The following is a 26203-nucleotide window of genomic DNA, read 5'->3' on the forward strand; positions in this document are numbered from 1 at the left end:
TTACATTAGGGGTAGATGTTATAGAATTGCGTAAATATGTAGCACTAATGTGGCATTTCATGTAACATGTGGGACTATATTCTCAGTTTTTGTTTATCTTATGTTGTGGGTGATTTTAGTAAGTGGTCTTTTGGAGGGATTGTGAATAAAACAAAGTCAAGTCAACTACAAATCCATTTAGAATAGAAGAGACTCAGTTTCCTGCATTAGAAGCCATGATGTCACTATTGGGGTGAGCTAATAATTTTGGAAAGTTAATCAAAATGTAATGCTTTCTTGTAGCGTTGGGATTAAGTAACAATAAATATCATGAAAGTGCCTCCCAGTGCTCCAGACAAACCCACTGATCAATATCCAAGCATGTGTTTACTTGACACATAAAAGGAAAAACTCATGAAGAGAAGACGAAGAACTCCTAGCCCGTTTGTGTGTTTGTGCAACCAATGTGTGATGCATTTATTGCACTCACACACAAGTGGTCAACCTATTGATGAAAACACAACTACAGACAGTGCTTTCTCATAAGTCGCTACTAAATCTCCCTCACACATGAAACACACACACAGATCCAAGGCCAATTGCTTGTCTCGTTGATTGCTCTGATGTAGCAGGGCATTACATGGTCGTGGTCAGAGGGGCAGTTTGGCGCACATTGGCAGCTATACGCTTCAGTCAGTCTGCCCCAGGGCAGCTGTGGCTATGGTTGTAGCTTACCACCACCGGTGTGAATGTGGTGAACGAATAATGGTTTCTGTAACACGCTTTGGGATTCGGGTATCGATAAAAAAAATTAATGTAAACCATTAGGCAGAGCTCATGAAAGAAATGTCAAACATAATGTTCGGACCTCGGGTGAAAAATTCTGGCACAGAGCAAAGGATGGCTTCTATCTGTAAGAGACAAGAAGGCAGAGCAGACAGTCCTGATATGTATGCTGTGGAGAGGACACTTCTGCTGCACTTAAATGGCACAATGTGACGTTAAGGTCACATTCAGATTAATTAAAAAACATTCAGCTCTACTTAACATACTTCCTTGGTCAAGTCTCTTAAATAAGATCATAAAAAGTGATTGTTACTGACTGCAAGGCTAACAGTGATGCAGCTGTGTGATTAGCTGCAAATTCATCTGTGTTATACTGTATGGCCTCACACTGATATGTGAATTATTCTGCATTCCCATTTTCACTAAATCCTTAGACACCCATTATCCATTAATGATCAATAGCTTTATCTGTCAGCACAGGGCAGACAAATGGTGCTGAATTATTAACTGATAATATATCAGAGGGTAATTACATTTCTACAGGGGACAGTGTGATATGTTCTAAAAATAAGTATGCATGAAAAAGTCATAATCTCACTGTTTTGAATATTACAGAATAGGCTATAGTAGTAAAGCTCTAAGGAGTTTGCTTGTTCCTAAAATAAAACACATAAATAATGAATTAATTAAATTGAATAAGTAAATAAATACATAAACAGAAACTGACTTATCAATGTTTCGCACACAACACACATTAAAGGCATGGGAAGACGAGAAGAAAGAAGAAAGAACATAGGCATAACGGGGCAGCTCTACACACACTGAGCCCAATTATGTATTACAAAGAAACCAAACACAAATCTGAAAATATGGAAGATATTATTTGAACAGGAGTCAGACCTTGTAGATCTGATACTTATTGATTAGAGTTTCAGTATCCAAACACAATGAATATAGATGACAATCCGCCTGCTGCTAGCATTAGAAAACCATCAATAATGCATAATGTTAATATGAAATCTGCAGTTTCCGCTTACCAAGCAGCCCAGGTGTGAAGCTTTCAGACACATCTAAATTAAAGTTGTTTCTATGAGGGGGGACTGACTTGCTCATAAAATAACAGAACATACAGTATATGAAATGATGTTTTTGTTTTTGTTGTGTGTTGTGTTTTCTGTTTTCTAGAAACAATGTGCTGAGACATATCATAACAATTATGGAGGTGCAGCACCTTTCCTCAACAAGCCTTCACTAAAGTAAAGAAAATTACTAATTATTAACTCCTGTGATAGTACTCTATAGTCTTTACGCAGCCTTGGTGAAAGCAGCGGTTGCAAACAGACCTTTTTCAGCACAGACGTTTTGACATGTAGAACGAGAGACACGGGTGCAACCAATAACATAACGAGCAACTACATCAAATGCAGGTGTGTGTAGTGTGTAATCAGGATCACTGCAATGGTTCATTAGTTCGACCTGTGTTAATTCTATGACTCAATGACTGTCTACCCTGAAAAAGACACTACATAAATAAAACACAAATGTTAAATTATTCCTCTACCAGCCAACAGTGATTTATTTCACTGAAAAATGCATGCAAGAGCCAAGAGGACAGATGTCAGAAATCTATTCACTCAATTCAAGTTTCCAACTTCATCCAGCTCACTGGAATTGCACTAACTAACTAAAAAAAATATTAAACACAGTATTACATAATGACTGGAGCCTGCTGATGTAGTGAGCACCTAGCACATGTTATGAGCCATCACTTTTGCCTAAGCAAGCCTTTGTGAATGTTGTGTGATGCCAGCTCGCACAATTCATAAACAATAACAGTAACAATAGCAATGACATTTTATCAACATGTTGATAACATGTTGTCAATATAAAGTTGTCAAGCTTTTGCCAGTTGACAGCTGGCATCAACCCTGATGCTACATGTCAAATACAAAAACACCAGCAGTTCATGCTGTCGTTCCACGTGCTGTTGTTATTGCTTACTGTGCCTGCCTACCTTCTTTTCTTTGAGTTTAGTGTAAAGCTGTAGGGTTGAATAATCACATCTCCAGTACCTACAACATCTGCTGTAACTATGGTAGTTACTGTAGCAAAAAGTCTCATTTTAAGGATTTTTGCATCAGCTTAGTGTCAAAGTGTCCGCTCTCACTCGCACGTTTGCCTCTTCTGGGGACTTACTGCATCACAAATATAGAGTTCAGGATGACCTGTTCAGAGATGGCCAAAACATAACCTGTCAAAAACACTGTCATTAAGAACCACTTCTCACAGGAGGCTCACTGATGCTTGACATGAGATGTGAGAACAGTAGAGGAGAAAAATGTAGTAAAGCTGCCCATAAAACCCACAGTCATGCTCACGCTGCAAAGCTGGAACAGCCTCACTCTCAGATCGTAGCCGTTTGTGGCTGCAAATTGAGTGTGCACACGTGCATGTGTGTGTGTGTGTGTGTGTGTGTGTGTGTGTGTGAGAGAGAGAGAGAGAGAGAGAGTTCCTGGCGCATGTGTAACGTCAGGGCTGATGAATGGTTGCAGCTTTGTGATTACCCAGAATGCAAGAGCACGTATTGGTTTAGGCCACAAAGACAAGAAACTCCATCACGGACTGCTGACAAATGGGTTGAGAGCCTTCCTTATTACAGTTATCAGACACGTGTATGCCTCCGCCTCTTGCTGCTTTATGCTAAGAAGATGTAACTTTCCTCTCATTCACTGACTTTTACTTCTAATGAACCATTACTAATGAGCAGCCTGACCTTGCTGTGATCAAAGTGCATAGTGTGAGGTAGCGCAACAGTAAGATATCTTGCTTAATACACCGTATGCTGTATGAGCACGAACGAAAAATAAAGAAGGCAACTGCAGGGCATGTGGGAAAATAACGAGGTGAGAAGGCAGTGCAGGGGACTTGAAATAAAATAGGCAACAACATGCCGACAGTGGTGTCAAGTTCTGCCTCTCACACTGTTTTCACATCTTAAGAAACTGTTGTACGGCAGATGAGATAATTAGACTCGCTGTAGTCTCACTGCTCTTAGCTGTAATTTCAGAACTAATCACTGTAAAACCCCACACTAATATTAGTCCTCTATATGCAGGCATGCACACGGACACACACACACAGAGCATGCATGTACTCTATAATGAACACAAATGTGACAGCACATGCAAATAACAGAGTCTAGAACTGTCTGGCTAGTCATTACTTAGTCCCATAGGGATGAAATTACAGTAGTTTCTGGCAGGGATGTTTAAGGACTAAGAATCAGGCTAAACTGCAGCTCTTGGAGTGCTCATGTTATTTATGGACACATTACATTTAGACATAATTTAACAACTCATAAAATTGTGTCACATATTAAGGCTGCAGAAATATATGGCATTGCATTAGTTGTGGGGAAATTGTGTCTACAAGTCAAAATGGCTCAGACACACCTACAGTAGTGTTAGCCATACCATTTACTCATCTGCCAACTCACTCCAGTTTTTAATAGACAAGGGTAGGATAACCTCATTCCAGACCTCATATTTCGACAGCTGTGCACTTCTTGCAAATGGAACCGTTAATGTAGCTAGACAACAAAAGCGGAGATAACTAGATCGGCAACATGAAAGCAAAAATAGAGAACAAGAAAACATGCAGTGAGAGAGGAAGCAAACGCATCGTGAGAGGAACCAGTGAGAATAACAGACAGCAGGTAAAAGAGGATGAGCAGACCATTACCCAGAGGAGGGAAGACAGTAAGCAGCTTGTGATGAAGCATTAATGACAGGATACACCCACAACATTTCTTCCAGTGTCTACTACATTGTGCACAAATACTCTATAATGAGAATTCTACTTCAGTTTCAAAACTGAAAACCAAAAAAAAAACCACACCTGAAAACCACACTTCAGACGTATAAAAAAAAGCTGATAGTAGTTTGGTTCCAATGGTCATCTGCTGCAAATACATCCTATCTTTGACTTACTGCTCATAATGTCAATGATGTATAGCTAATCTGTGATGTATCTAAAACACTGATTAGGTTATGATTGACATGTTGTGCACTTATGGCATAAGAAGCTAAATGAAACTCTACAACAATCAGCAAAAAGTCAGTTGGAGGCGCTAATGTTTTGTTGACCAAAAACTAGTTTCTATTACAAATAATAGCAGCAATTTAACAATTCAGAATTCAAATGAAACCTAACTATGCCTAAAATGCAATACAGTGAAACCCATGTATTAAAACTATTTACATAATCATCCTTCATTACATGTAAGAAGCATAGAGCATCAGGAATAGTTCTGATGGCAGCAATCCACTCATCCACTCAGAATGGCGAACTGTTTGACAATATGCTTTAAAAGCACTTTGATATTACAAATAATAATAATTATGTGGTGACTCTGAAGAGCTCAGGTCGGGTAAACCACTACATAGTCAACAGAAATAAATTGAAAAAACATATGTGAATTTGTTTCAAATACAAATGCCCATCCAGTATACTACACATTCACACCACACAAACAATGCATGTTAAAATTATGCACGTGCATGAACCTCACGTTCCTTCCACTGATTGTTGAATTCACTTGTTAATGATTCTATGGTTTATTCACCATCGCATCATTACTGTACGTATCTATAATTATTTAAAGTTGGTACGGAAATCTACTGTGACTGTGACAGAAGTGGAACACAGAAAAACAATGCTGCACTAAAGTTCCAACTTGCAGAAAGTAGATCCCTGGTAAACACAACACACAATCGATTTTATGTCAAGATGTAGGTGATAATTGGTAGACGGATACTGTACTACTGCTATAACATAGTCACCTGTGCCTGCATCTTGATTTTGAATTTGAAATAGCACATGGAGAGGCCACATGATCAGACAGCACCAAAAATCAACCTAAACAATTAGATTATTTTTAATGCGATGTTATAAAATTTTGGTTGTGAAATGCACTGGATTTAAATGTTTCCTGCACACCTTCCGACACACACACACGCACTGTGCTGCAAGATGGGAGGGGGGGAAAGTCATGCCAGGACTTGGACCATGGACACACTTTACCTTGTGCTACAGTAAAACACCCACAGGGAACTATGGGTAAAGACAGAGGGCAGAGTGTTTTCATCTGAGGTCACCTACAAAGCTGCAGCCTCCCGTTGGCAGCTCATCATGTATGACAGCTAAGACAGGGCTGGGAGCCCTGGGGGCCAAACAGGGTCTTACCCATACAGGATACAGTGAAATTCAAAGCATGGCTTTTAGACAGGTAGAATTTACTGAGCTGGAGCAATAAACATGAACATGAAAATCATTTACTCAGAAGCTGCTTTTGTGGTCGCTCAAATGCTCTGTGGCTATCGCTCCAGCTCTCTCACACTCACTGCCTTTAATGTCCATCATCCTGCTCATTAAAATTAATACATATCATCAGATGCAGATGAACACGATTAGCTGGAAAACCACATCAACAATAAATGTGACATGCATCTCCCTTTGATGTCTGCTTCATTCATCCATTTCCATTTCCATTTAATGTAAGATTTTGTTGACTTGTCTTTCATGTTGTGATTGCAGATTTATGTTTAAATGTACTGGTTTTAACTGTGGACCCCAGGAAGACTAGCGGCATTCTAGAGCGCAGCTAATGGGGATCCTAACAAATAAAACATAAAACAAATAAAACAAATTTCCATTATGTATTTTTCTTTCCAACCATAGCAGTAAACTATGTCAGAGTGTTGGCTGTCTCTCCTCGTGGCGAACTGTAAAATGGGTAAACTATGCAGGCTCAGGGGAGACCGACGACAATGCCACCAAGTTATTGTGGTTGTATTGAAAAAGCTCCCAAATGGCCCTCGTCTCTTTAACACCAGGTGAGTGAGTGAGTGATACATCCTAACTCTTTATCAGACAGCCTTGCACTGTCTCCTGAGGATGAAGGAAATACCTCCTTTGGAGGTCTCTGTACAGTTTATGGCTCATGGCTCAGCAAGATAAAAAAACAACCTCTGAGCACCATGTGTGACATTAAATGAACATGTCCCTAAAGTCAATGGCAATCCAGAATCACAGTTATAGAGATACAACCTGGATATGGTTTTCCATTCTTTGTGTACAGAGCATCAAAATACCTTTAACCTTACCTCCAAAATAATGTGTTAATGCAACGGAAGTAAGGGAAGACAAAGAGTAGGTTCATGAAGAATCAAGTCTGAGAAATGTGTCACAACTGTTGCCTGGCTCACCAAAGCTATAGAAGGGTAAAATATTGCATATAACCATCACAGGCTGACACATGGTATTACATGGTATTATACAATGATGCACTGATTTTGCCTTTACATCATGCCAGTGCCTGCGCTGTATCTATAGCCCACATTCACGTCCACCCTCTGCTCTAGGCACTGCACCATCTCAGACTTTGACAGACAGCACCTGCGTGCTCAGCTGAAATGAATGAGTGCAACAGGGTACTACAGGCTAAAAATGTTTTATGAGGAATGTGACTGCTGACGACATGTGGAGCAAAGGCTTTTCTTTGGCCAGTAAAGAGGGGCTCATGGATGCGGAACAGCCTTTTCTTATTTTTTCAAATCAAAATCACTTAAAGAACATTAGCCCTGATCAATTATCTTTAAGATAGTGAGGAGTACTGTGGAAAAATAAACGGCCCTAAAAATGGTTTGGCACAATTAAATTTCTTCTTTCCAATATATTTTGCTGCTATTACTGACTATCCTGTGTCAGTCTTTTAAAGCACTTTATTTTGGTTGCTCCTCAGTTTAAGGAGATTAAATTTTGTATGGTAAGACATCCCTTCATTGATTGTGAGGGCTGCTTCATTTTAACTTTAATTTCTCTCTTGCCTTTGTTCCCTTACTCCACCACAAAAAAAGCTCCTTTCATCCCTTGGAATCATCATCAAGGGGAGACATGTGTTAATAGGGAATCGGACACCACTTGTCACTGGCCCCCTCCCTCCTTCTTTTGTGTCTGGCTAGTCAACCTTGTCTCTGGATGCATACATCACTTTGATGCATGGATCAGAGCCGCAATGTCTGACAAAACTTTGTGCTTCTGTTGACTTCTTGAAAAGCTTCAACCTCCCACCTCCAACCATCCTTTACGTTATCAATTTAGTCTGTTTTTGCCATCAATCATTACCCTACAACAACATAATAAAATAATTATCTCTTTGAGCACAGAAAATGAACAGGTTGTTATCAACATCAAGATATTTTTAAATTATTGAATGTAGTCAGAGAATCGACTCCACTGCTTTGTGGTGAGTGTTTCAGTGATTCGCTTCAGGCTACACCATAAGCAATACTTTCTGCAGCCTGTTTTGAAACCACACTAGTTTGGGAAATCACAAAGTGATTCCTATGCCAGCCTGCATTTTGAAATGCTACTTTCCACGTGGTTATTTTTAGTTTCATTTGCAGGTTCACTGGATATGAATAGATTCAATTTCTGAAATTCCATCAAGCAGACGTATTTCTGAGAAGCTGTTGCTTCAAAATGTTTTGCAGACAAAACTGGAAACTACTGTATTTCTATCATTTATAATTCATGCTGGGGCTTTTAGTGAATCAATAGGTAAGCTAAAGCTAAACTGCTTCTCCCAGCAAACTAGTTTTATTTGACAACTTAGCTCTTCCCCAGTCAACATATCTGACAAGGAGGCCAAGACAGAGATGGAAAAATAATGAATGGGAAATCCCATTTTTGCCTAATGCAGTTTATCCTTCACCTGCTATACAGTTAAGTAGCAGCTATATTCAAAGGTCCAGCAATACATTTGGCATTGATTGCAATGTATATTAACACTTTTAAAGGGCAAGTTGGTCGCTTTTTTACAACACTGTCATAAAAACTCACAGCTAAGCCTCCTCCCGTCCCCCCAGGCCATGTGCATTTGTTGTCAACGAAGCCAGTGAGAAGGCAATCAGTGGAGCGATGTCTACCAAGGTGGGTTAACATTATATATCATAAAAGTTTTATGTTGTGTATAATTGTGTAGTCTTATCTGTCATAAACAAGAGATTATGGATTACAAGGCGTGTTTGTGTTGTAGTGCCGTGAAGCAGTCCATGTTTCTTGGTAGACGAGATCTGGGATCCATTCTCTCCATAACAAGTCATTTAACCATCATAATTACCCAGAAGCTGTTTAATTAAGGTAAAAAATGTTGCATAAATCCCCTTTAAGACATACTACCTGTGCCATGTGTGATGAAACAGGTACTAAGACATTATTGCTCATCGCTGAATTTAGTCCACTGTACTCCCATGCTTCTGCCTGTCGGTAATGAGCGGTTTTAAAGTGTTCACAACAGGACAGGTGAGCTCTGCACCGTACCGCTCATTATTCAGGTGGACAGCTATTCGAGCAAAATTTTGTGAGGGAGCAGGATACCTCATTTGGCTCTGTCATCATGGTGACTGCCACAACCACTAATGAGACCTTGGCATCTGTCACTATCCAAACCAGTCAGTGACGCTTTGCTTGTCTTTGTGTACAATGTCTGTGCCAAAGCCAAAGCTGACTTCATTTCATTCCTAGATGCACATCATCACTCCTCGTAATTCTATTTTGCTTCACACATGGAAAATGGAGTGAGCTGTGAGGATGGGATGTGTGATTTAATAAAATTCTACATGGGCAGAGAGATGAGAAAGAAAATAAGGGAGTAAAAGGTGAGGGGAAATAAGAGTGGAGGTGAAAACACAGCGAAAATATATTACATTGAGAATAAAAATGGATGAGACCACTCCAAGATTGCAGACGAACAGACGGAATAATAACTATGAAACTAAACTTAGAACAATTAAATCCTATGAGGATAGTAGTATCCTCAGTAGCACACTGCAATTGTGAAAGGTGGACAAAGACCAGGATAGAGTAACTTTCATCTGGTGGGCTAGATTGAGGCTTGTTAAGGCTGTTTGCCCAGTCTACACTCTACACATACACATGAACGCTGCCGATGTAACAGGTAGAGAAGGGCAGAGAGCTACCTGTTCGATCTCGGATGGCCAGGTTGTTCCCTTTCTTTAGGATGATATCCAGCTGGTACATGGCTGGACTTGGAGGTCGAGGCACGGGTTCTGCATTACTGGGCCCCACTATGCTGATGCCCTGTAGAGAGAATTGACATAAGTTAAGACACAGCACATACAGAAGAGAGACATATATGTGTCGCAAGAAATGAACAGACCAAACGATGTTTACATCCCACATGTGTAATCAACAAGCACATACTGTATGAGACTATATATTTCATAAGACTGACTCTTTCGTTTATTTATCATATTGAGGGACAAAGAATGTCAAATTATTATGATTTGTGTCCAAAATGTAAGAAAATAACCACCAGGCTTTAAATAAATCATATTCAGTTGGGAAGAAAACCCTCAAACTGACAGAGGAACTGCTGCTCATGATGAGAACATTTAAAAATAACATTATATTATATGTTGCGTGTACTGTAGTCTGAAAACTAATCATGGCAAGCATGTAGCCTCCTTGGGATGAGTGCATGTCAGGCTTTTTGAAGGGTCATTTATGTGGCTTTCTATGTCATGATGTAGCCCTGAGGTCAGTACTGTACTTCATGTTGACAGGGAACCCCCACTGGCTCTAATTGTGGTTCCCCTTGGAGCTAAAGGCCCATTAGCAAGCCCCATGATGGACCAGGCTATGCTGAGATGCATTAAAGCTTAGTGTGCTTCTCCATCTCTTGCTCATCTTGTTCCCCCGCCCTCATTTCCCCTCCCCGTTGGAGAATCGGTGCGTGGGCACTCTTGTCATGTCTCCCCAGCTATCGTACTCTGAGATAAGGCTAAGAATAACTATAAAAGCAGAAAACTGCTAGTGGGCCACTGGGAGGCTACTAACAGACTACCAAGGCTAGCAGAAGAGAGCGGAGAGATCTCCAAACAGTTAAAAACAGGATATAGATACAAATTAAAAAATGAAGAAAGAGGACCCACAAGGATCATTCCTATTAACAGCCATCATAACACAAACTTCCATAATGAGGCTGTCAGAGTATTTCCTCATGTTATTAACAACATTATTTCCCTCCAGAATAATTTGACTGACCTTTGACATAAACCTTCCCTGTAGACTGTGTCCAGTTTATTTTTACAATGTAGCATTAAAAAAACCTACTTAATGGTTTCAAAACCCCAGCAATGATAGAGAGGGATGGAGAGCTCCACTGTATTGCTGTGTATAACAGTGCTATCTACTATCAAAAGGTGTAAAATGGCAACAAGGTGTGTATGTTACATGTTAAAATAGTAGTCTATTTTAAACACAAGTATTATTAAGAGACAGTCATTCTGCAGGCTCACTGAGGCTGCAGGTTAATAGTGGTGACTGTAATTACACTGCTGTCCTTGTAGTGCCACTGAATTATAAACATGATCTTGTGCCGTCTTCAGAGAGGATCCATATAATTCTCTGTAATGAATGAAGTACTGTAAATGAAAGAAATCTTAACAGTGTTGTTTCAGCCCTGTTAGCAGTAGCACACAGACACAAGCTTGAAATAACTGTCACCACGCAGTGCAAGGGCAATAATTACTTAAATCCATATATCTGTGATTGTGGAGATCAAAATAATAACAGACACAAAGTGTGGACAACACACAAAACAAATTGAAAATACAGCAGCTGGGCAAGAAATGTGGTGTTTTGTAAAGCCTGGAAGCCCTAAATCTCCATGGAAAAGTCAACCCCCAACACAATTTTAGCTTCACAGCACCTGCTGCCAAACAGGAAAAAAAAACAACAACAAAAAACAGAGGAAACAGGGGGAAGAGTCAATCTTCCAGGGAAAAGTTAGAACTGAAATACATCTGCAGACCAAAATGTAATCTGTTAGGTAACAGGTGCATTGGCTCAGAAGAAATGAAAGGTGAACATCCAGGGACAGACAGAGAGTTAAAGCTTTGTGATTGGATAGGATAAACCAGGGTCAAAAGTGCATGTAAGTCCCTGTAACTGAGCTGTGGATGTGTGTGGATACAACCAATAGGACTGAAACACAATTACAGGGGTCTGACCATGTAACATTAAGCCCTTTTGTCTATGGGCATGACTAACAAACAGTGACGGAGACACACAAAGCAACACAAAATTGAGCAGGGTTAAATCATGACACACAAGCGATTAAGAAGGAAATACCAGGACACGGTGTGTCCACAGAAAAGTAGACCACAGTTCTGTTTGTTTATTTGTTGGGGGGAGGGGGGGTTAGGGTTCTCACATTCAAAAAACCTTTAGTGCCTTGTATTGCATCACTGTAGTTTTTGTGTATGCTATACTGTGCAACAAACAAACACACACACACATCACATTAACTCTTTCGCGACCACACTAATTCTTCAGCACATCCGCTCAGGACCACATGTTTTTGGCTATTTGTTTACCTTTTATCTCACGTCGAACCGAACTATGTACGTCACCTAGAAACAAACGGCCTTCACTTGGTTGAAGAGTGACTTTACAACGTGCTTCTCGAAAAAACGGCGAGTTTTTCCGCCGTTTCGTTCGTGAGGACGAAGGAGAAGAAGAGAGCTGGGTTTCTCCAAAAACGGAGCTCCCGCTCTAGTTTCAGAGAAAAACGCACTTTTGTGTCAAGTGGCAGTCCGCTCATTTTACCGGTACTCTGCAGTGTGGCATGTCTCCCAAATCATTTCTACGGCTAAATAAATATATTTGTAGGTAAATCTGGGGGGTGTGGCAGCCTGGAGAGCAGCGGTGCAGCGGTGTGGGTCTCTGGCTGCAGCGCAGCAGCTCCGGGACACTGCTGTGTGACTGGCCGCCGGTGGGTGCTCTGTGGCGGGGGCGGCCGGTCACAGCCCCCGCTGCAGAGCACTCACCCGGCGGCCGGTCACAGTCCCCGCTGCAGAGCGCCCGCTCCGCTGCACCGTGAAAACAGCTGTGATAACGGGCTTTCAGATCCGAGTCTCCAAACCAGAAACGTTTGTAAACAACACCGGAAAAACTCGCCACATTTGTCGTCGGTCGCTTTTGTCAAAAGAGGGTTTGGAAAGCCGCCAGATTCAGCGAGAAAGTCGCAACACTGTAGCCGACAGCCGCACAGCGCTGCACGCTGTCCCCACAGCAGCATTCAAGGAGAACGATTACTCAAACAAAACCAAAATCACACAGTTTATAAAAAACATTATGTTTTGGTTTTAGTTTAAAACAGTTTTACATATCAGAGGACTACCATATTCACACACAGGGTACCTCAGAGTGTCTATTATCGTAATCTGTAAAAAAAAACGGTTTTGACGAGTTTGCTCGTCAATGGTCGTGAACGTTCGGCAGGTTGTGACGAGTTTGCTCGTCAATGGTCGTGAACGTTCGGCAGGCTGTGACGAGTTAACTCGTCAATGGTCGCGAAAGAGTTAAAAGCACATACACATGGATGCACACAAATAAAATAGGGGCCACAAGGTCCATTATGAAATGGATTTGGATGTTGCGTATAGGCTGTTTCAGTGAGTGACAGTATACAGTATATGTTCATAGATCATCAGTTACTACTGTACAGAGAGAACAAAACAAGCAGATAAAAACTACAGTGCTGCTTTGCATTGCGTGTTCAAGCGTGTGACCAATCAGTGACATTTGCACTGCTCTAAGGAGTGTGTTCATCTTAACTGAGCTGAGCAGTTAAAATCTTGAACAATGAAACCAACAGTAAAGAAATCTCATTATGAACACTCATTTATCTCATTTAAAAGCTCCGCCTTTTCCAAAGATGGAGGCAGATTTAAATATGGGTTAAAGCTGAAATGTCTTTTATTATTTAAGGAGAATTAAAAAAGTAAAGCACAAAAAATAAGAACATTCACACACACAACATATAAGACACGCAGACAATCGGCCCCAGTCCATCCTTAGGGACAGATTCGGCAGAGAGGTTTTTGAGTCCAGTAGACGTCTCAGGCTAAAGAGAGACATGTGCTCAAAGGCACACACTGCATGCAGTTTCCCAATGACAGAAATGGAGATGAAGGGAAGAGAGGAAGGAAAGGAAAGGAAAGTCAGCCAAGATCTAACTCACTCCACCTGCTCTGTTTCATGATTCCTTGAAGCTGGCAGAGAACTAAACAATACTGTAGCTTCCACATCCCAATTTTCAGTCTCTCTCCCAGTCAGCAATAAACAATCTGCAAGAGGGAGACCTTACAGAACAACACTGTGTTTGGTCTGCAATTGCCAGTGGTAACACATAATTAAATATTCTATTTAAGATTTCTGCTGATTTGTAGATTTAAAGAAGTAAGCGATCCGGTCGTTTTGGCTAATGCTGCGTTCCAGGCAGGCTTTTGAAACCGTAAATTACAGCTTCAAGTCACAACTTACGACTTTGTAGCGTTCCAGACAACCCAGACAACCCACTCGTGTTTTTCCGACCTGTTTCACCTGTGAAAGTCACTATAACGGCCACTCGTAACTTCCGACCCGTGAAGTCGTACCAGATCAAACTGGTACGACTTCACAGGTCGGAAAAACACGAGTTACGGGCTGCCTTGAACGCACCATAACAGTCCTCGTCCCTACGTCACCACATTCACGCGCATCCCTTGGCTGCACACACAGCCCTGCATGCAGTTCTCTCTCCTCATTGGATAAAAACTGTAGGATACGAGAAAAGTTTTCCCCTCGGCTCAGAGCAGAGCAGAGTGACTGACAGACCCGTGTTTCGGTCCAAACACTCTATGAAAGTGATTGCTGTCGGAAGATAGAACTATTTAAGACTTATATTAACACAAATATATCGCTTACTTCTGCTTTAACTGATTACCAACTTGTTTCATTTTGTTTGAGGTCATGTACAGTTTGCATAAATCAATTCTTGTAGTTACAGAAATAAAAAGGAATGCATAATGAAGATCCAAAACTTTAGATCTTAGATGATAAAATGTTTGGGCATGTTTGTGTGTGTGTGGTACACTTTGTGCATGTATAAAAAAAAAAAATTAAAAAAAACAGCAGCACATTGTAAATACAGCAAAGAAAAGATTTCCATTACAACTTCAATATGTGGCACCAAGCCAGTGAGACTCAACTATCAGAGCACTTTCCATTTACATTAAATAATCCCTGGGGAACCCAAGAGGAGAGTGCTCTGAATACTTGGATGCAGCATTTCACAGAAAACTCTTCAGACTGAATCCCAACTGAATCCATTCAAATACCAATCAATACCAATTTCCTTTTCCATTAACTAAATACTGCTTTACAAACGAGACAAATGGGGTCCAACACTGCATTGAAAATACTGGAGGCATCCCTCCATCATCTCCAGGGGTTGGTCTGCATACATGTTGAGTGCATGGACTGACAGTGTGTGTGCATGTGTGCGTGCGTGTGTACACATGCACATGTAGGCTACTGTATGTGTGCGCTCCTTTTTTCTTCATGTTTGTGTCTGTGTGTCTGTGAATGTATGGGCTTATCAGCACTGAATCATAAGGGGAGGTGACCGTTCATCGATAAATAAGACGGATGACACTTCTGAAATGAGAGTAGGTTCAATAGGATATTCCACACCAACAAAACTCCAGCCAGACACGATGCACATTATCTGCTGCCAGGAGGGCACAAGTGGGTTAGCAGCAGATTATGTGGATATACTGCACTGTGTTTCAGTTCAGCTCTCAGGCATGTTACGAGGCCATAAAAACCACTTAGTCAAAACAGGCTCTCTTCCATTGACTGCCCTGAACTTCAATTAAAATTCAACTGTGCAACAAAACTCACAAATACACACACACACACACACACACAAACTCCCCAGCTTGATCAAGGCAGCAGTTTTTGTAGAATTAGGTGAAAAACTGAAAACTAAGATTCATGTTTGTTTTTTGTTTTTTACTTTATATGCAAATAATGCAGAAATATGGAGGGTTGCAAAAATCCTTCAAAAGGGATTCATCTGGGCAATCTCCATGGCAAAGACTGAATCACATTTATCCATTAAAAAAGAGAGAAGCAAAAAAATTTAAATAATTAAAACTGAAGAGGGCAAACGTGGAACAAAAACAGAAAAAAGATAAAAATAGAGATCAGCATGAAAACAAATCAACTTATATGCAAGTGCACAAGGTACAGTAAATAGTAATTAAGATTAAAAAGTACAGAGAAAGAAAAAAAAAACATTAATACAGCTTGTTTCTTTATGTCTGCAGCTGCAAAGTATTCCATGTCACTGAACCTCTGTAAAGTAAACCAACCGTGAAAACAGTTTGGTGTTGAGGTGATGAATTGTATCGCCTTTGTTACTTTTCATTTTTCACACATTTGTATCGCAAATTGAAACTGTATCGAAGGCCTCAACACTTGTTCTACAGAGGAACATGGGATTTGGCCTTTTCAGCTCCTAAATCTCCACCTTTTAGCCATAGTCTCAAACTGGAAGAGTGGTAACGTGACACACATCCAAAGACTAAGCTGGTCATCTGGCAGCTCACAATGTTCTATTTTTTCCAGCACTCAGTATGAGCAGTCATCTGTGGCAGACTAAAGAGAAGTTACAGTAAAAAAGACTATTTGTCACTTCCCACTAACTCTAACAATAATTGCATATGTGACACCAGGTTTAAAGGTAGAGTCTGGAGGTTTGTTTGTTGCAGTTTGTCAACAAAACATTCAAACTGGGCACCTCCTCTCGGGCTCAACTGTGCAGCCTCCTGCCCCGGAGAGCAGCAGCAGTCAGGACTATAAGAAAAAGGAAATACAGTCCCAGTGAAGCGCTGGAGTGGCGGACCGATACCCAGTCGTCGCCGGCAACGGCAGCCTCATGAATTATGCTGTAACAAGTAGGGCTGCTGTGGTGACCTGGCAAGTGGGTGCTAGCGGCAGATGCTACCACCGCTTACACCCGCTAGCTGCCTGCTAACTTCCGCCACTAGCACACTCTAGCATCTGGACAGCTAGCGGGCTAGCAGCCTTCCCACTCATGCTGCACGAAACTTCACCTGAGCTCTGTCATTGGCTGGAGAGAAAACATGACTCTCCACCCAGAAGCGTCCCCGTGCACAAGAAAACAAAGCAAAGGACCAAAATACAGGCAGGGGCAGGGGGCTCTGCAGACACAGTCACCACCACACAGGACTAGAAGCCCATAGGGGATGATGACGGATTTCATTTGTATTAGACTTTATTTTTGAGCAAAAACTTCCAGACTACCTTTCAGCTACTGTTAAGTAATCAGTGAGAGTACTGAGTTGCTGGACTTAACAGTCTGTCAGTTGCTGTTCTTACTTCCTGAGTACAGGCAGTTGTGTTGATGTAGAAAAGAAACATGTAAAAACCTACATTTCCAGACTCCCTGCTAGAACTTTAGATCCCTACTTCCCCTCTGTTAATAATGCAGCTGTGTTGCAATCAACTTTCTGGCCAGCACTTTAATCACCTGTAACACAGCAGATAGGTGAGACTGATACCTGATGGTGATGTTATTTTAAAAATATGAAATGATGTGTGCCGTCATTTACAGTAAACATAGCCTAGTCCTGCAATTTAACCTTGACTGCTGAAGTGAAAAACTGCCTATTGGGAGAGTTCACAGCTCATATTTTAAGGGCAAACTATATAAGCAAAGCTGCTTTTGAAAACTTAGACATCAACCAGAGTCATTTATTTCTTTTCCTGAATTGAATATGTCATGACACCAGTGTCTTTATGGAGGAGGAAGCCTGTATTTAGCCCTGGGCGCTGTGTGGAGCCAGACTCTCGTTTCTCACAGCGATGGCAGGTAATTTCCAGTCTCTGCACTTCCATTCCTGCATAACAATAACCTGTTCCTGCTTTGCTCATTAATAAGAACATCATGACAGTTTTCCTCCTGTTAGTAGAGATGCCACTCCCAGCTGCCCCACAGAAAACCTGTAATGGCATAAAACTGCTGGAAATAACCATCCCACATGATCAAAAGAGTTATATATACTTAGTTTAAAACAAACAAACAAAAAAAAAGTTTACCATCTCCCTTTCCTTTTAAAAGATTCTTATAGGCTTTAATACACTATTCTACTTGATTTATCCAAATGTCTAAAGTACATGCACCAGGTGTAAGGTCCATTTCATTCACGTTCATGCTTGTAGCTGCTCAATGATCGGAAATCTGATTTCCCCATGATGGCTGGAAAAAAAAAAAAAATTCTGCTGCTACACATCAAGCAAAGCACAATATTTTAATATTTATCAATGATAGGAACTGGGTAATTCAGTTGAAAGTGTGATTCCTCACAGATTTAAATGATCACTCAAGTAAGAAGCCATCTAACATGGTCACAAACATGCAGTTTGGTGATGTGCTCTGGGCGACTTGGTGTGAGCAAAACAAAACAGAAAAAGGAATCCTATCTTATTTGTTCTAAGGTCTTGACATTAAATCAATGCTTTCTCTTTTCCAAACTGAGCATGACCTGAAGAAATGCCTGGGTATAAGACCGTGTAAACTGCAGCACTGCTGTGGAAAAAAGGATCTCGCTCTAAGAAGCAGTAGCCTAATAAAATCTAATCAATAGATAAAGCAAATGACATTATGCAGTATTCAGAATTCCAGTCAAAACCCAGACGAACATATTAATGTGTGGTTTTATTCATTAACCAATTGTCTTATAGCAGTAAACGGTGTAATCTTATTCAAGATACTGCATTGTGACACATGGCTGTTGATAGATGCACTTTAACTGTTTTGTTCGACACCATTCTGTCACTAGCGATTACAAAGTCAAATCTGTGCCACTCTCAGTGACTCTGATTGTAAATAATGCGCACACACACGCCACTAACTTGTAATCAATGTCTTGTTTAAGACCTTGACAAAAATCTGTGTGCTATAATTAATATACGTACATGAAGAGGTACATCTAAGAAATGATTAATAAATAATAAAAGAAAACAAAAAATCAAATGAACATCATTAGAGCAGATGTCTATCAGGAGAGGTTAGAAAACGGGCACATGCTACTGAAGTCTGCTTCTCTTGTCTACCCTTTGTTTATTTCCTTAGGGCATCAATCTAGGTCTTGTACGGGCAAATACCTAATATGCTAGCTGAATGTTGCTATGCAACCACTAAAAAAAAAAAGATAAATAAAAACCAAAGTTGTTATCTATTTGAGGCAAACAAAACATTGTTTTCCACCATGTCACAAAAATAGTGCAAATCAAAGGTAGGCTAAGCCGACAGCAGCTCCCAGTCAGAGTTGTGATCCCATTACTTCTCCATATGGATTCATTTTCAGCTACAAAGCCTCGGCTCTTAACAAGCTTTGCCTGCACAGAATGTAAGCTCAGCACAATACACGTGTAACACCTACATACAAAGATACATTCACATTTTGCATATGCACATACACACAAAAAATAATAGGGCACAGCTAAGAAACCATTAATGTAATGTAATGATATCACACTGATTAAAAATACATTCAATTTGTTAAATACTGACCCAGTCTCCTCCTTTGAGTACGGTGCTTCACAGTTTTTATCCTTAGCCTCTGAAATATCCACTGACTAAACACAGCACATAAATGTATGATCACATACAGTAAACAGACACTTTTGAACACAGACACATAAGTAAAAGGAAAGGAAGCCTCCTGAGGTCTGTCAGTGAGGTCTATTGAATTGCTAGAAATGTGTCTTTTATGTACTTGCTCTAAATATAGGATATATGGGGGAGGCAAATAGTGGAGAGGAAGAAATTCAGGCTGAGGTTGTTTCCAGCTGTATATTACACTACAGTGCATTTCTCCCTCAGGACCCTTCTGAAGTGAAGTGATAGTTTCATGACTACATGTTACATATTTTTAACCTCTCTTTCTTGTGCTTCTTGGATGAAATGACATTGTTGTATCCAGAAAAATTCATCCTCATATTCATGATTTAGGAAATTGTTGGAAAAATGATATGCCAAAGAATTAAAAAAATCTTGTGGATTTCAATTAACCCTAAGATTAATAACAAAAAAAAAGTTATATTAGTCATATCCCATTAAAAATCTCTGACCTCAATAAATGAATCAAATCAAGTACTTCAAATGGAGCCACACTTCCATTCAGCAAACATTAGTCACACATAGTAAGGTGTTTGTCAGCAACTCAATAACGTTGTCACTTCAGTGAATCATCATCATTCTGCGCTGCCACTTTTCATCTTACTCGTCTTCCTCTCTCCTGCCCTCTCGCTCTCTCCTGCACCATACAATAGCATCACATCGACAAGAAATCACTGTTCCACTGCCAGGTCTGGGACTTATGGTACAGTTATTGAAATTGGGGCACTATATTATATTTTTTGCACAAACCTTTGAGACAGATAAACGCACCCATACTTCTCTCTCTTCGCACCATGCCGGTCACAAAACCCTGAGAAATGCTCTCCATTACACTTTCCCTGCCAAAATAAGCTGCTCCATTAAATGCCATTACTGAGCCTCTCCTCTCCTGAGTATGTGCAGCCCGGTAATGTGTAATGTGACAAAGCACAGAACCAGTGCAGGGCTCAAGCAGGTAGAAAGCCAGTAGCCACTTGGCTAGATAATGAGGTCTCTCCAGTGTGTTCTTTTCTTAATAACGTAGCAGTGCACTGTGCAAAGAGCAAGATCCTTTTCTCTCTCTTATAGTGTCAGAGATAAAGCTGGTCTAAGACAAAGGGGATGAATCTCTTGATGCAATACTGCTGATAACAGCTGAAACACTTGATGTGGTTGAATACAGGTGAGTCAATGGTGAAACTATAAATACTGAAAATCTCTGTTGATGTAAAAAATAAAATAAAATAAAAAAAATATTGAATTTGTGAATGGTGAAAATAAGTTGCTTTTGAATATTCATGCACTGTAGGCAATGGCAATATGGCAGCTTATTTCCCTCTGATGTCACTGGAGACAGATGCCAATGTCAAAATGTTGTTTCACTCTCCTTTCCCATTAACCTGATGCTTGAAGATGATTTAACAGCTCATATGGTGATATTTTAGTGTATTGACTGCATATGATCACAAAAGAGAGACACAGTGAGATACTGTAGAGCTGGATTCACAGATGGAAAGAAATGAAAGGATTACAAAAGTGCAATGACAGTGATTTAGGAGTTCACATGTTCAATGGCAGTTCAAGTAAAAGAGTGATCTCAACTATCAGTCAGTTGAAACCAAAGATATTTATAACATTGTTACTGAGAGACTTGAAATGAGATTTGAACCTCAACGAAGATGTCGCCTTTCCTTTAGCAAGCAGTAATGTGACTCATACCACATACGGTACCTGCCCTGTGGGATTTAAGGAGAGAATGGAAAAGATTCCCACTTGTGGGTGTTGTTCATGAAGGCAGGGAAGTGAACTTACTGAAATGTGTCTACTGCACCGAGCACTGACAGCTGTCAAGCAACAAAAGCTAAATGTGAAAAGTTTTGTACAGATTCGTTCTGCTTCTCAGTTATTCTAAAAGAGAAATAGGAAACGTTTTTGTCTGGCTGATTGTGTTCAACATAAAAGCATTAACTCCTCCTTTGGTTAAATGGAGAATAGGTTTGTGGAGAAAAACAATTATTTTCCTCTATAGAGTACAGCACTGAAAAATGTGTTTTGTGTACTAAAACTACAGTACTGTAAATACATCAACATGACAAAAATGCAACATAAAAGGTATGGATACAATAGCCAGTTAATTCATTTATCACGCTGCTACAGTAGCTCTAGCTAACAGCCTTGTATTTCACACAACAGTAGATTTATTATGGTCATTGTGGCCAGGTGTTGGCAAAGGTATTTAGGAGCAAGGTAGCTGTCTTAGTCCTCAAGACAGTGGGAACCCTGACTTCACAAAACCATACTCATCTCCTATTAATCTGCAGTTCAACATCGATCAGGTGACTGACTTCCAGGGGATTACTGTCTGACATTCATAAACATGGATCCATCATTGACCACAATCAATAGCTCTTTGTAAGTCAGTGATACAAAAGAACTACAGGTTCATCCTTAGAGATGAATGAACACCCAAAGGCCTCTTAATTAAATAACGTCTCCTCTAGAATTGTCATTAAATTACCAAAACATTAATCCTTTATAATCCTGCAGATATCATTACAAGACCAAGCAGCAGACATTAATCTTGCAGATGTGTGCTCCACTGAGTCGAACACAAGTGATTAATGAGAAAAGGAGAATAACTAGTGAAAATGGCTTTGAGGGTTAAAGCAGTTTTATAAAGTATTATTGACAAAGATGGACAGTGCTGAGCCCTGCATCAACCCATTTTCATCAATGGCGACATCATCAGGGACCAGACTGCTTTCCGTCAGCTCTAAAAGGTATCCTGCAGTGACCCATCTTGATGACAGGACTGTCAGTACAGTCTCAGAGCAGTTTGCAGTCAGTGGCCATCACAGCAACTAACTCTCTTAATAGGACTCAAATGTGTCCTCTACTGTATATGTGCAGGGTGTAGTGTAGCTTTCTTATGCATGTATGAGTATTAGTGGACAAAGAGCCAACTGAGGACAGGATTCTCAGAGCTTTTGTGTGTTTCCTATCTGTCTCCTGTGACATCCCGTACAGAGTGACAGCAGGGATGCAGCATACAGTCCTGTCAAAGTAGGTTAGGGCATCCTCAGAGCTTTCTAAGCCCTTAAGGGAAAACGTCAAGCTTACTGCTGACAGGGAATAACAACAAACCTTTTATTCCCTTTAGACACACTGATGCAACTGTCTACACATACTGCACATAGCTAAACACTCAATTAGGTGTGATTATGAAAACTGATAGATAAATGACTGCATGGTATATGAATATATATATAGTTAGAAGTGTAACCTGTAAAAATAATTGTCATATTATTGCATTATTAATTTTTTTTTAAATGAACACAGCGCAGATGCTATGTTAGATCTCGAGTAATTAAATGAAGGTTGGAGCTGGAACAAAGACTCTATAAACAAGAACTAAATTCTATTGATGAACTGACAGTCTATACGTGTCACACTTGGCAATATATCTGAAATCATTGAATGTAAACCCATGGCATAACTGCAACTGTGTGTGTTTGTTCGTATACAATTATGTAATGGCTTTTGTATACATTGTAGCAGTGCTTTGGGGAATTGGGAAACATAGTGGTTATGCTTGAAAGCCTGATTCATGTTCGATAAACATTTTGAGTCTCACATCAAAAACATCTGCACACAGCTGAGAAGAAGACAGTGGAAAGAGAGAAAAAAAATAGACTGAGAATGAGAGATGAAATGGTTGGAAGTGGAAACATGAAGTCCCCTTAGACCACAATAAGTCACCAGACTCAGGAGCAGCAGCCTCATTATGATTGTATGGGCTGCTCTTTCTAACAACTGATCAACTACTGTATCATCCTCCTCATCATCTTCACCACCACTCTTAATGTCACCCTGGCTGCCCCCTGTGTGTGACTCTAATCTAATTCAGACCAGTAACCCAGTTTCCCTCCTTCCTGCCAGCTGTGTCAAGACCCTCCCTCTCAGTTGTAGCAGATGTCAGGGTGGAGCGGCGTGCTTTCACCCACTTTGGGTTACAGTGGGTGGCGGGCCAATAAACACTCAGCTGTATATGGGCGGAGACCAGAAGACAAGGGAGAGCCTCTTTCATTGTAAATCTCATGATTAGCCAGATTAAGTTGAAGCCTGTGAGTGTGTGTACTGTCTATACGCACTCAGTGTGTCTGTGTATTTAATAGCTGGATCACGCAATCCATGCTGCCTATCCTTCAACTGCAGACTGGCTGACAATGTTACTGTTTTGTTCATAAGGTTTTTTAACACTGTGTGAACTCAGTGAGGTTATTCCTTAAATCTAAGATTGGTTATTGTTTTTGATACTTTGAATGCCAACTTTTTCCTTACATAATCAGTACAAATTTATAAAGTTTATTTGAAGAATGGATATTGAGGAACAGGCTGGAGCAAAGCAAGACAATACACAAAAAATGCTCGAACAAAGTAATTAGGTGCACTGAGATACAATACAATAACTGAATGTCGGCACTGATTGTGTTACTGGTTATTGTCTGTCTTGTTTCTATGTGTGGTCACACTTTAAGGTTTAGCTTTTAATCTTGTAGTGCAATGACAAATAAATAAATTCTGAATTCAAAGAAAAAGAAATTATGGTTTAGTTACTGCAAATGTTTTTATATGGTTAAGGTGGTTTTCTGTGGTAGAAAATATTCTGAAATGCAGATTAAGGACACCTTGCTTTTTGTCTGTAAAGATTTACTACGGTGACAGCGTGTGATAATTATACCATCTGAATACTCAAAGGAGGAAAAGCTGTTGTCTATGTGGTGAGTTATTTGGATTAGTTAAGGGATCTCTTTGTGCTGGCCACAGGTAATGACATAGCCTTGTTTATATTACAATTTTTCACTTCTTTGTCACTGACCTCACTGAGTGAGCTTAACAGGATACATTTTGGCCAACTGTAGCTTTATAATATTTCACAACGTTTATGCCTTGCTGTGCCTCTCATTGTGTCTGTACTCATGCAACTGTTTTGGTCTTCCCTCTGCAACACATGCTGACGTTTAACAATGACAATGATTCTGGTGACAGCTGACTTTCTCAGGCACACTGACAAGGACATATGAGACAAGGATTTGCCTGAAATTCAGTACAGGTCAATGCTAGAGAAACATGCCTCTTGTTTGCTGCATCTGACAGCTACACAACGCAGCAACTCTCCATAAATAATAAAAAGGAAGGATCTACCACTGACAGAGAAAGACTGAGGCAAAAGATGTGAAATAAGAGCCAGGGGTGGGGGTGGGGGGTGGGGGTGGCAGAGTGAGCCAGTGAAGATAGTGAGCATTCAAAAGGCAAAGAGAAAGAACCAGGGAAAAAAGAGGTGTGGAATGATGAATGGAACACAGCGGACAGTTGAAAAGCTGTGACTTGATAGTGGGGGTTATGACAACATGAAAGATGGGAATAGGCGAGAGCAGAAGTTGGAGTCAGATGGAAAATGACGACACGAAGACAGACCAACAGACAGAAACACGTCCAAGCTGATCAGAGCACAATCAAAAAACAGGAAGCATCTCTCTCACAACAAACATACTGGCAAGCTGCAGAGCATTAGCAGCTTTTTTTCCCATGTGTTTGTCACCAGTGAATTCTTTGGTGGTGGAGTCAAACTGAGCTAGGAGCGTCAAGTGTTGCTAACATCACGGGCAGACAAGCCGGTCGCCCTGCTGTCAACCCAACCTGTCAACTGACCAGGAGCAAGTCGGCAGGAGATCAGGCTGACGCGACTCGCGAAGAGAGCACAGTGCACCTCCGAACGGGGCACATTCGGTAGGAACATGTCGACCCAGGCCTCCGTTTGCAGGCTCAGCAACTTCACGGCAGAACAGAACTACTCCAAAAAGACTGCTGATGTGATATTTTGAAGCATCATCATCCCACACCCACTGCAACTCTGTACTGAACATATCTAAGCTCCCAGGGATCAAAAGATGGTTTCTTTTCAGATTTCTGTCAGAATAATTTACATACACATAACACATCCCTGTGAGGGCATCATCAATTATTACCTCAAAATGTTCTAGGCTATCACTTATTAATTAAAAATCAAACAATTATGCACAGGTGTACTTTGTGAATATTTGCTACTCAATGGATGCCTGTGATATGCCAAATGTATTATTAGCATTTATGCTATTGCTCATAAAATCTTGCACTCATGTAAACCAACATCAGCCCCACTATACATTTTGGTGTTCTCCACAGTGATGATCTATATATGGTGATATCTACCAGTGCCACGGTTTGAGTGGCACACACCAAGAGGACATTAATCACAGAATGATAACCAAAACGAGTAATTCAAACTTATTTGATTGGACTGAATCTAATCCATGGCACTTGGTTTTATGAAAATGAATAAATGATGTGCTCATAAGGCAAATAAACAGATTGTTCCATGATATAATGTAGTTTATCTAATGAGGAGTAAAAGGATTTGTTTTTTTTGATTTGGTAATGTTTTAGTGTACATGTAGATGAAAAAACAGCTTGTTGTTCATCTGAATTGAATTTAGCTTGTTCTGTGAAAATCCCTGTTCTTCAAACTGCTGTGGCTGTTTTGATGACTAAGGCTGCTAATGCATGTTTATATACCACCTCTTGTACACCGGGGCACAATGATCAACTTTAAACAATGATCAGTAGTTTCAGTAGGTGTGCTGTCCTGGACTCATACCAAAATACTTTAAGATGGGTAAAGAAGCAGCACTGCCCATCAGTAATATCTTACATTGTTTTGTGTTTATCTCTTTACACTCACCACTACCACTGCCTTTTATTATCAGAATCTCTCCCTGACTCTCTCTGTCTAAAAGA

The 26203-nt window shown here is 40.4% G+C and overlaps 1 protein-coding gene across 1 annotated transcript in view; it reads right to left on the minus strand.

The window, feature by feature from the left end:
• mctp1a (multiple C2 domains, transmembrane 1a) overlaps positions 1-26203 on the minus strand; it is a gene marked incomplete at both ends in the record, with an annotated part of 135885 nt that overhangs the window by 76164 nt on the left and 33518 nt on the right. The window contains one exon of the mRNA XM_083979886.1: positions 9807-9927. Within this exon, the coding sequence (XP_083836012.1) occupies positions 9807-9927 (121 nt within the window). The remainder of the gene's footprint in view (positions 1-9806; positions 9928-26203) is intronic.

The sequence above is a fragment of the Trachurus trachurus genome (assembly GCF_905171665.1).
Source record: "Trachurus trachurus genome assembly, chromosome: 9".
Lineage (NCBI taxonomy): Eukaryota > Metazoa > Chordata > Actinopteri > Carangiformes > Carangidae > Trachurus > Trachurus trachurus.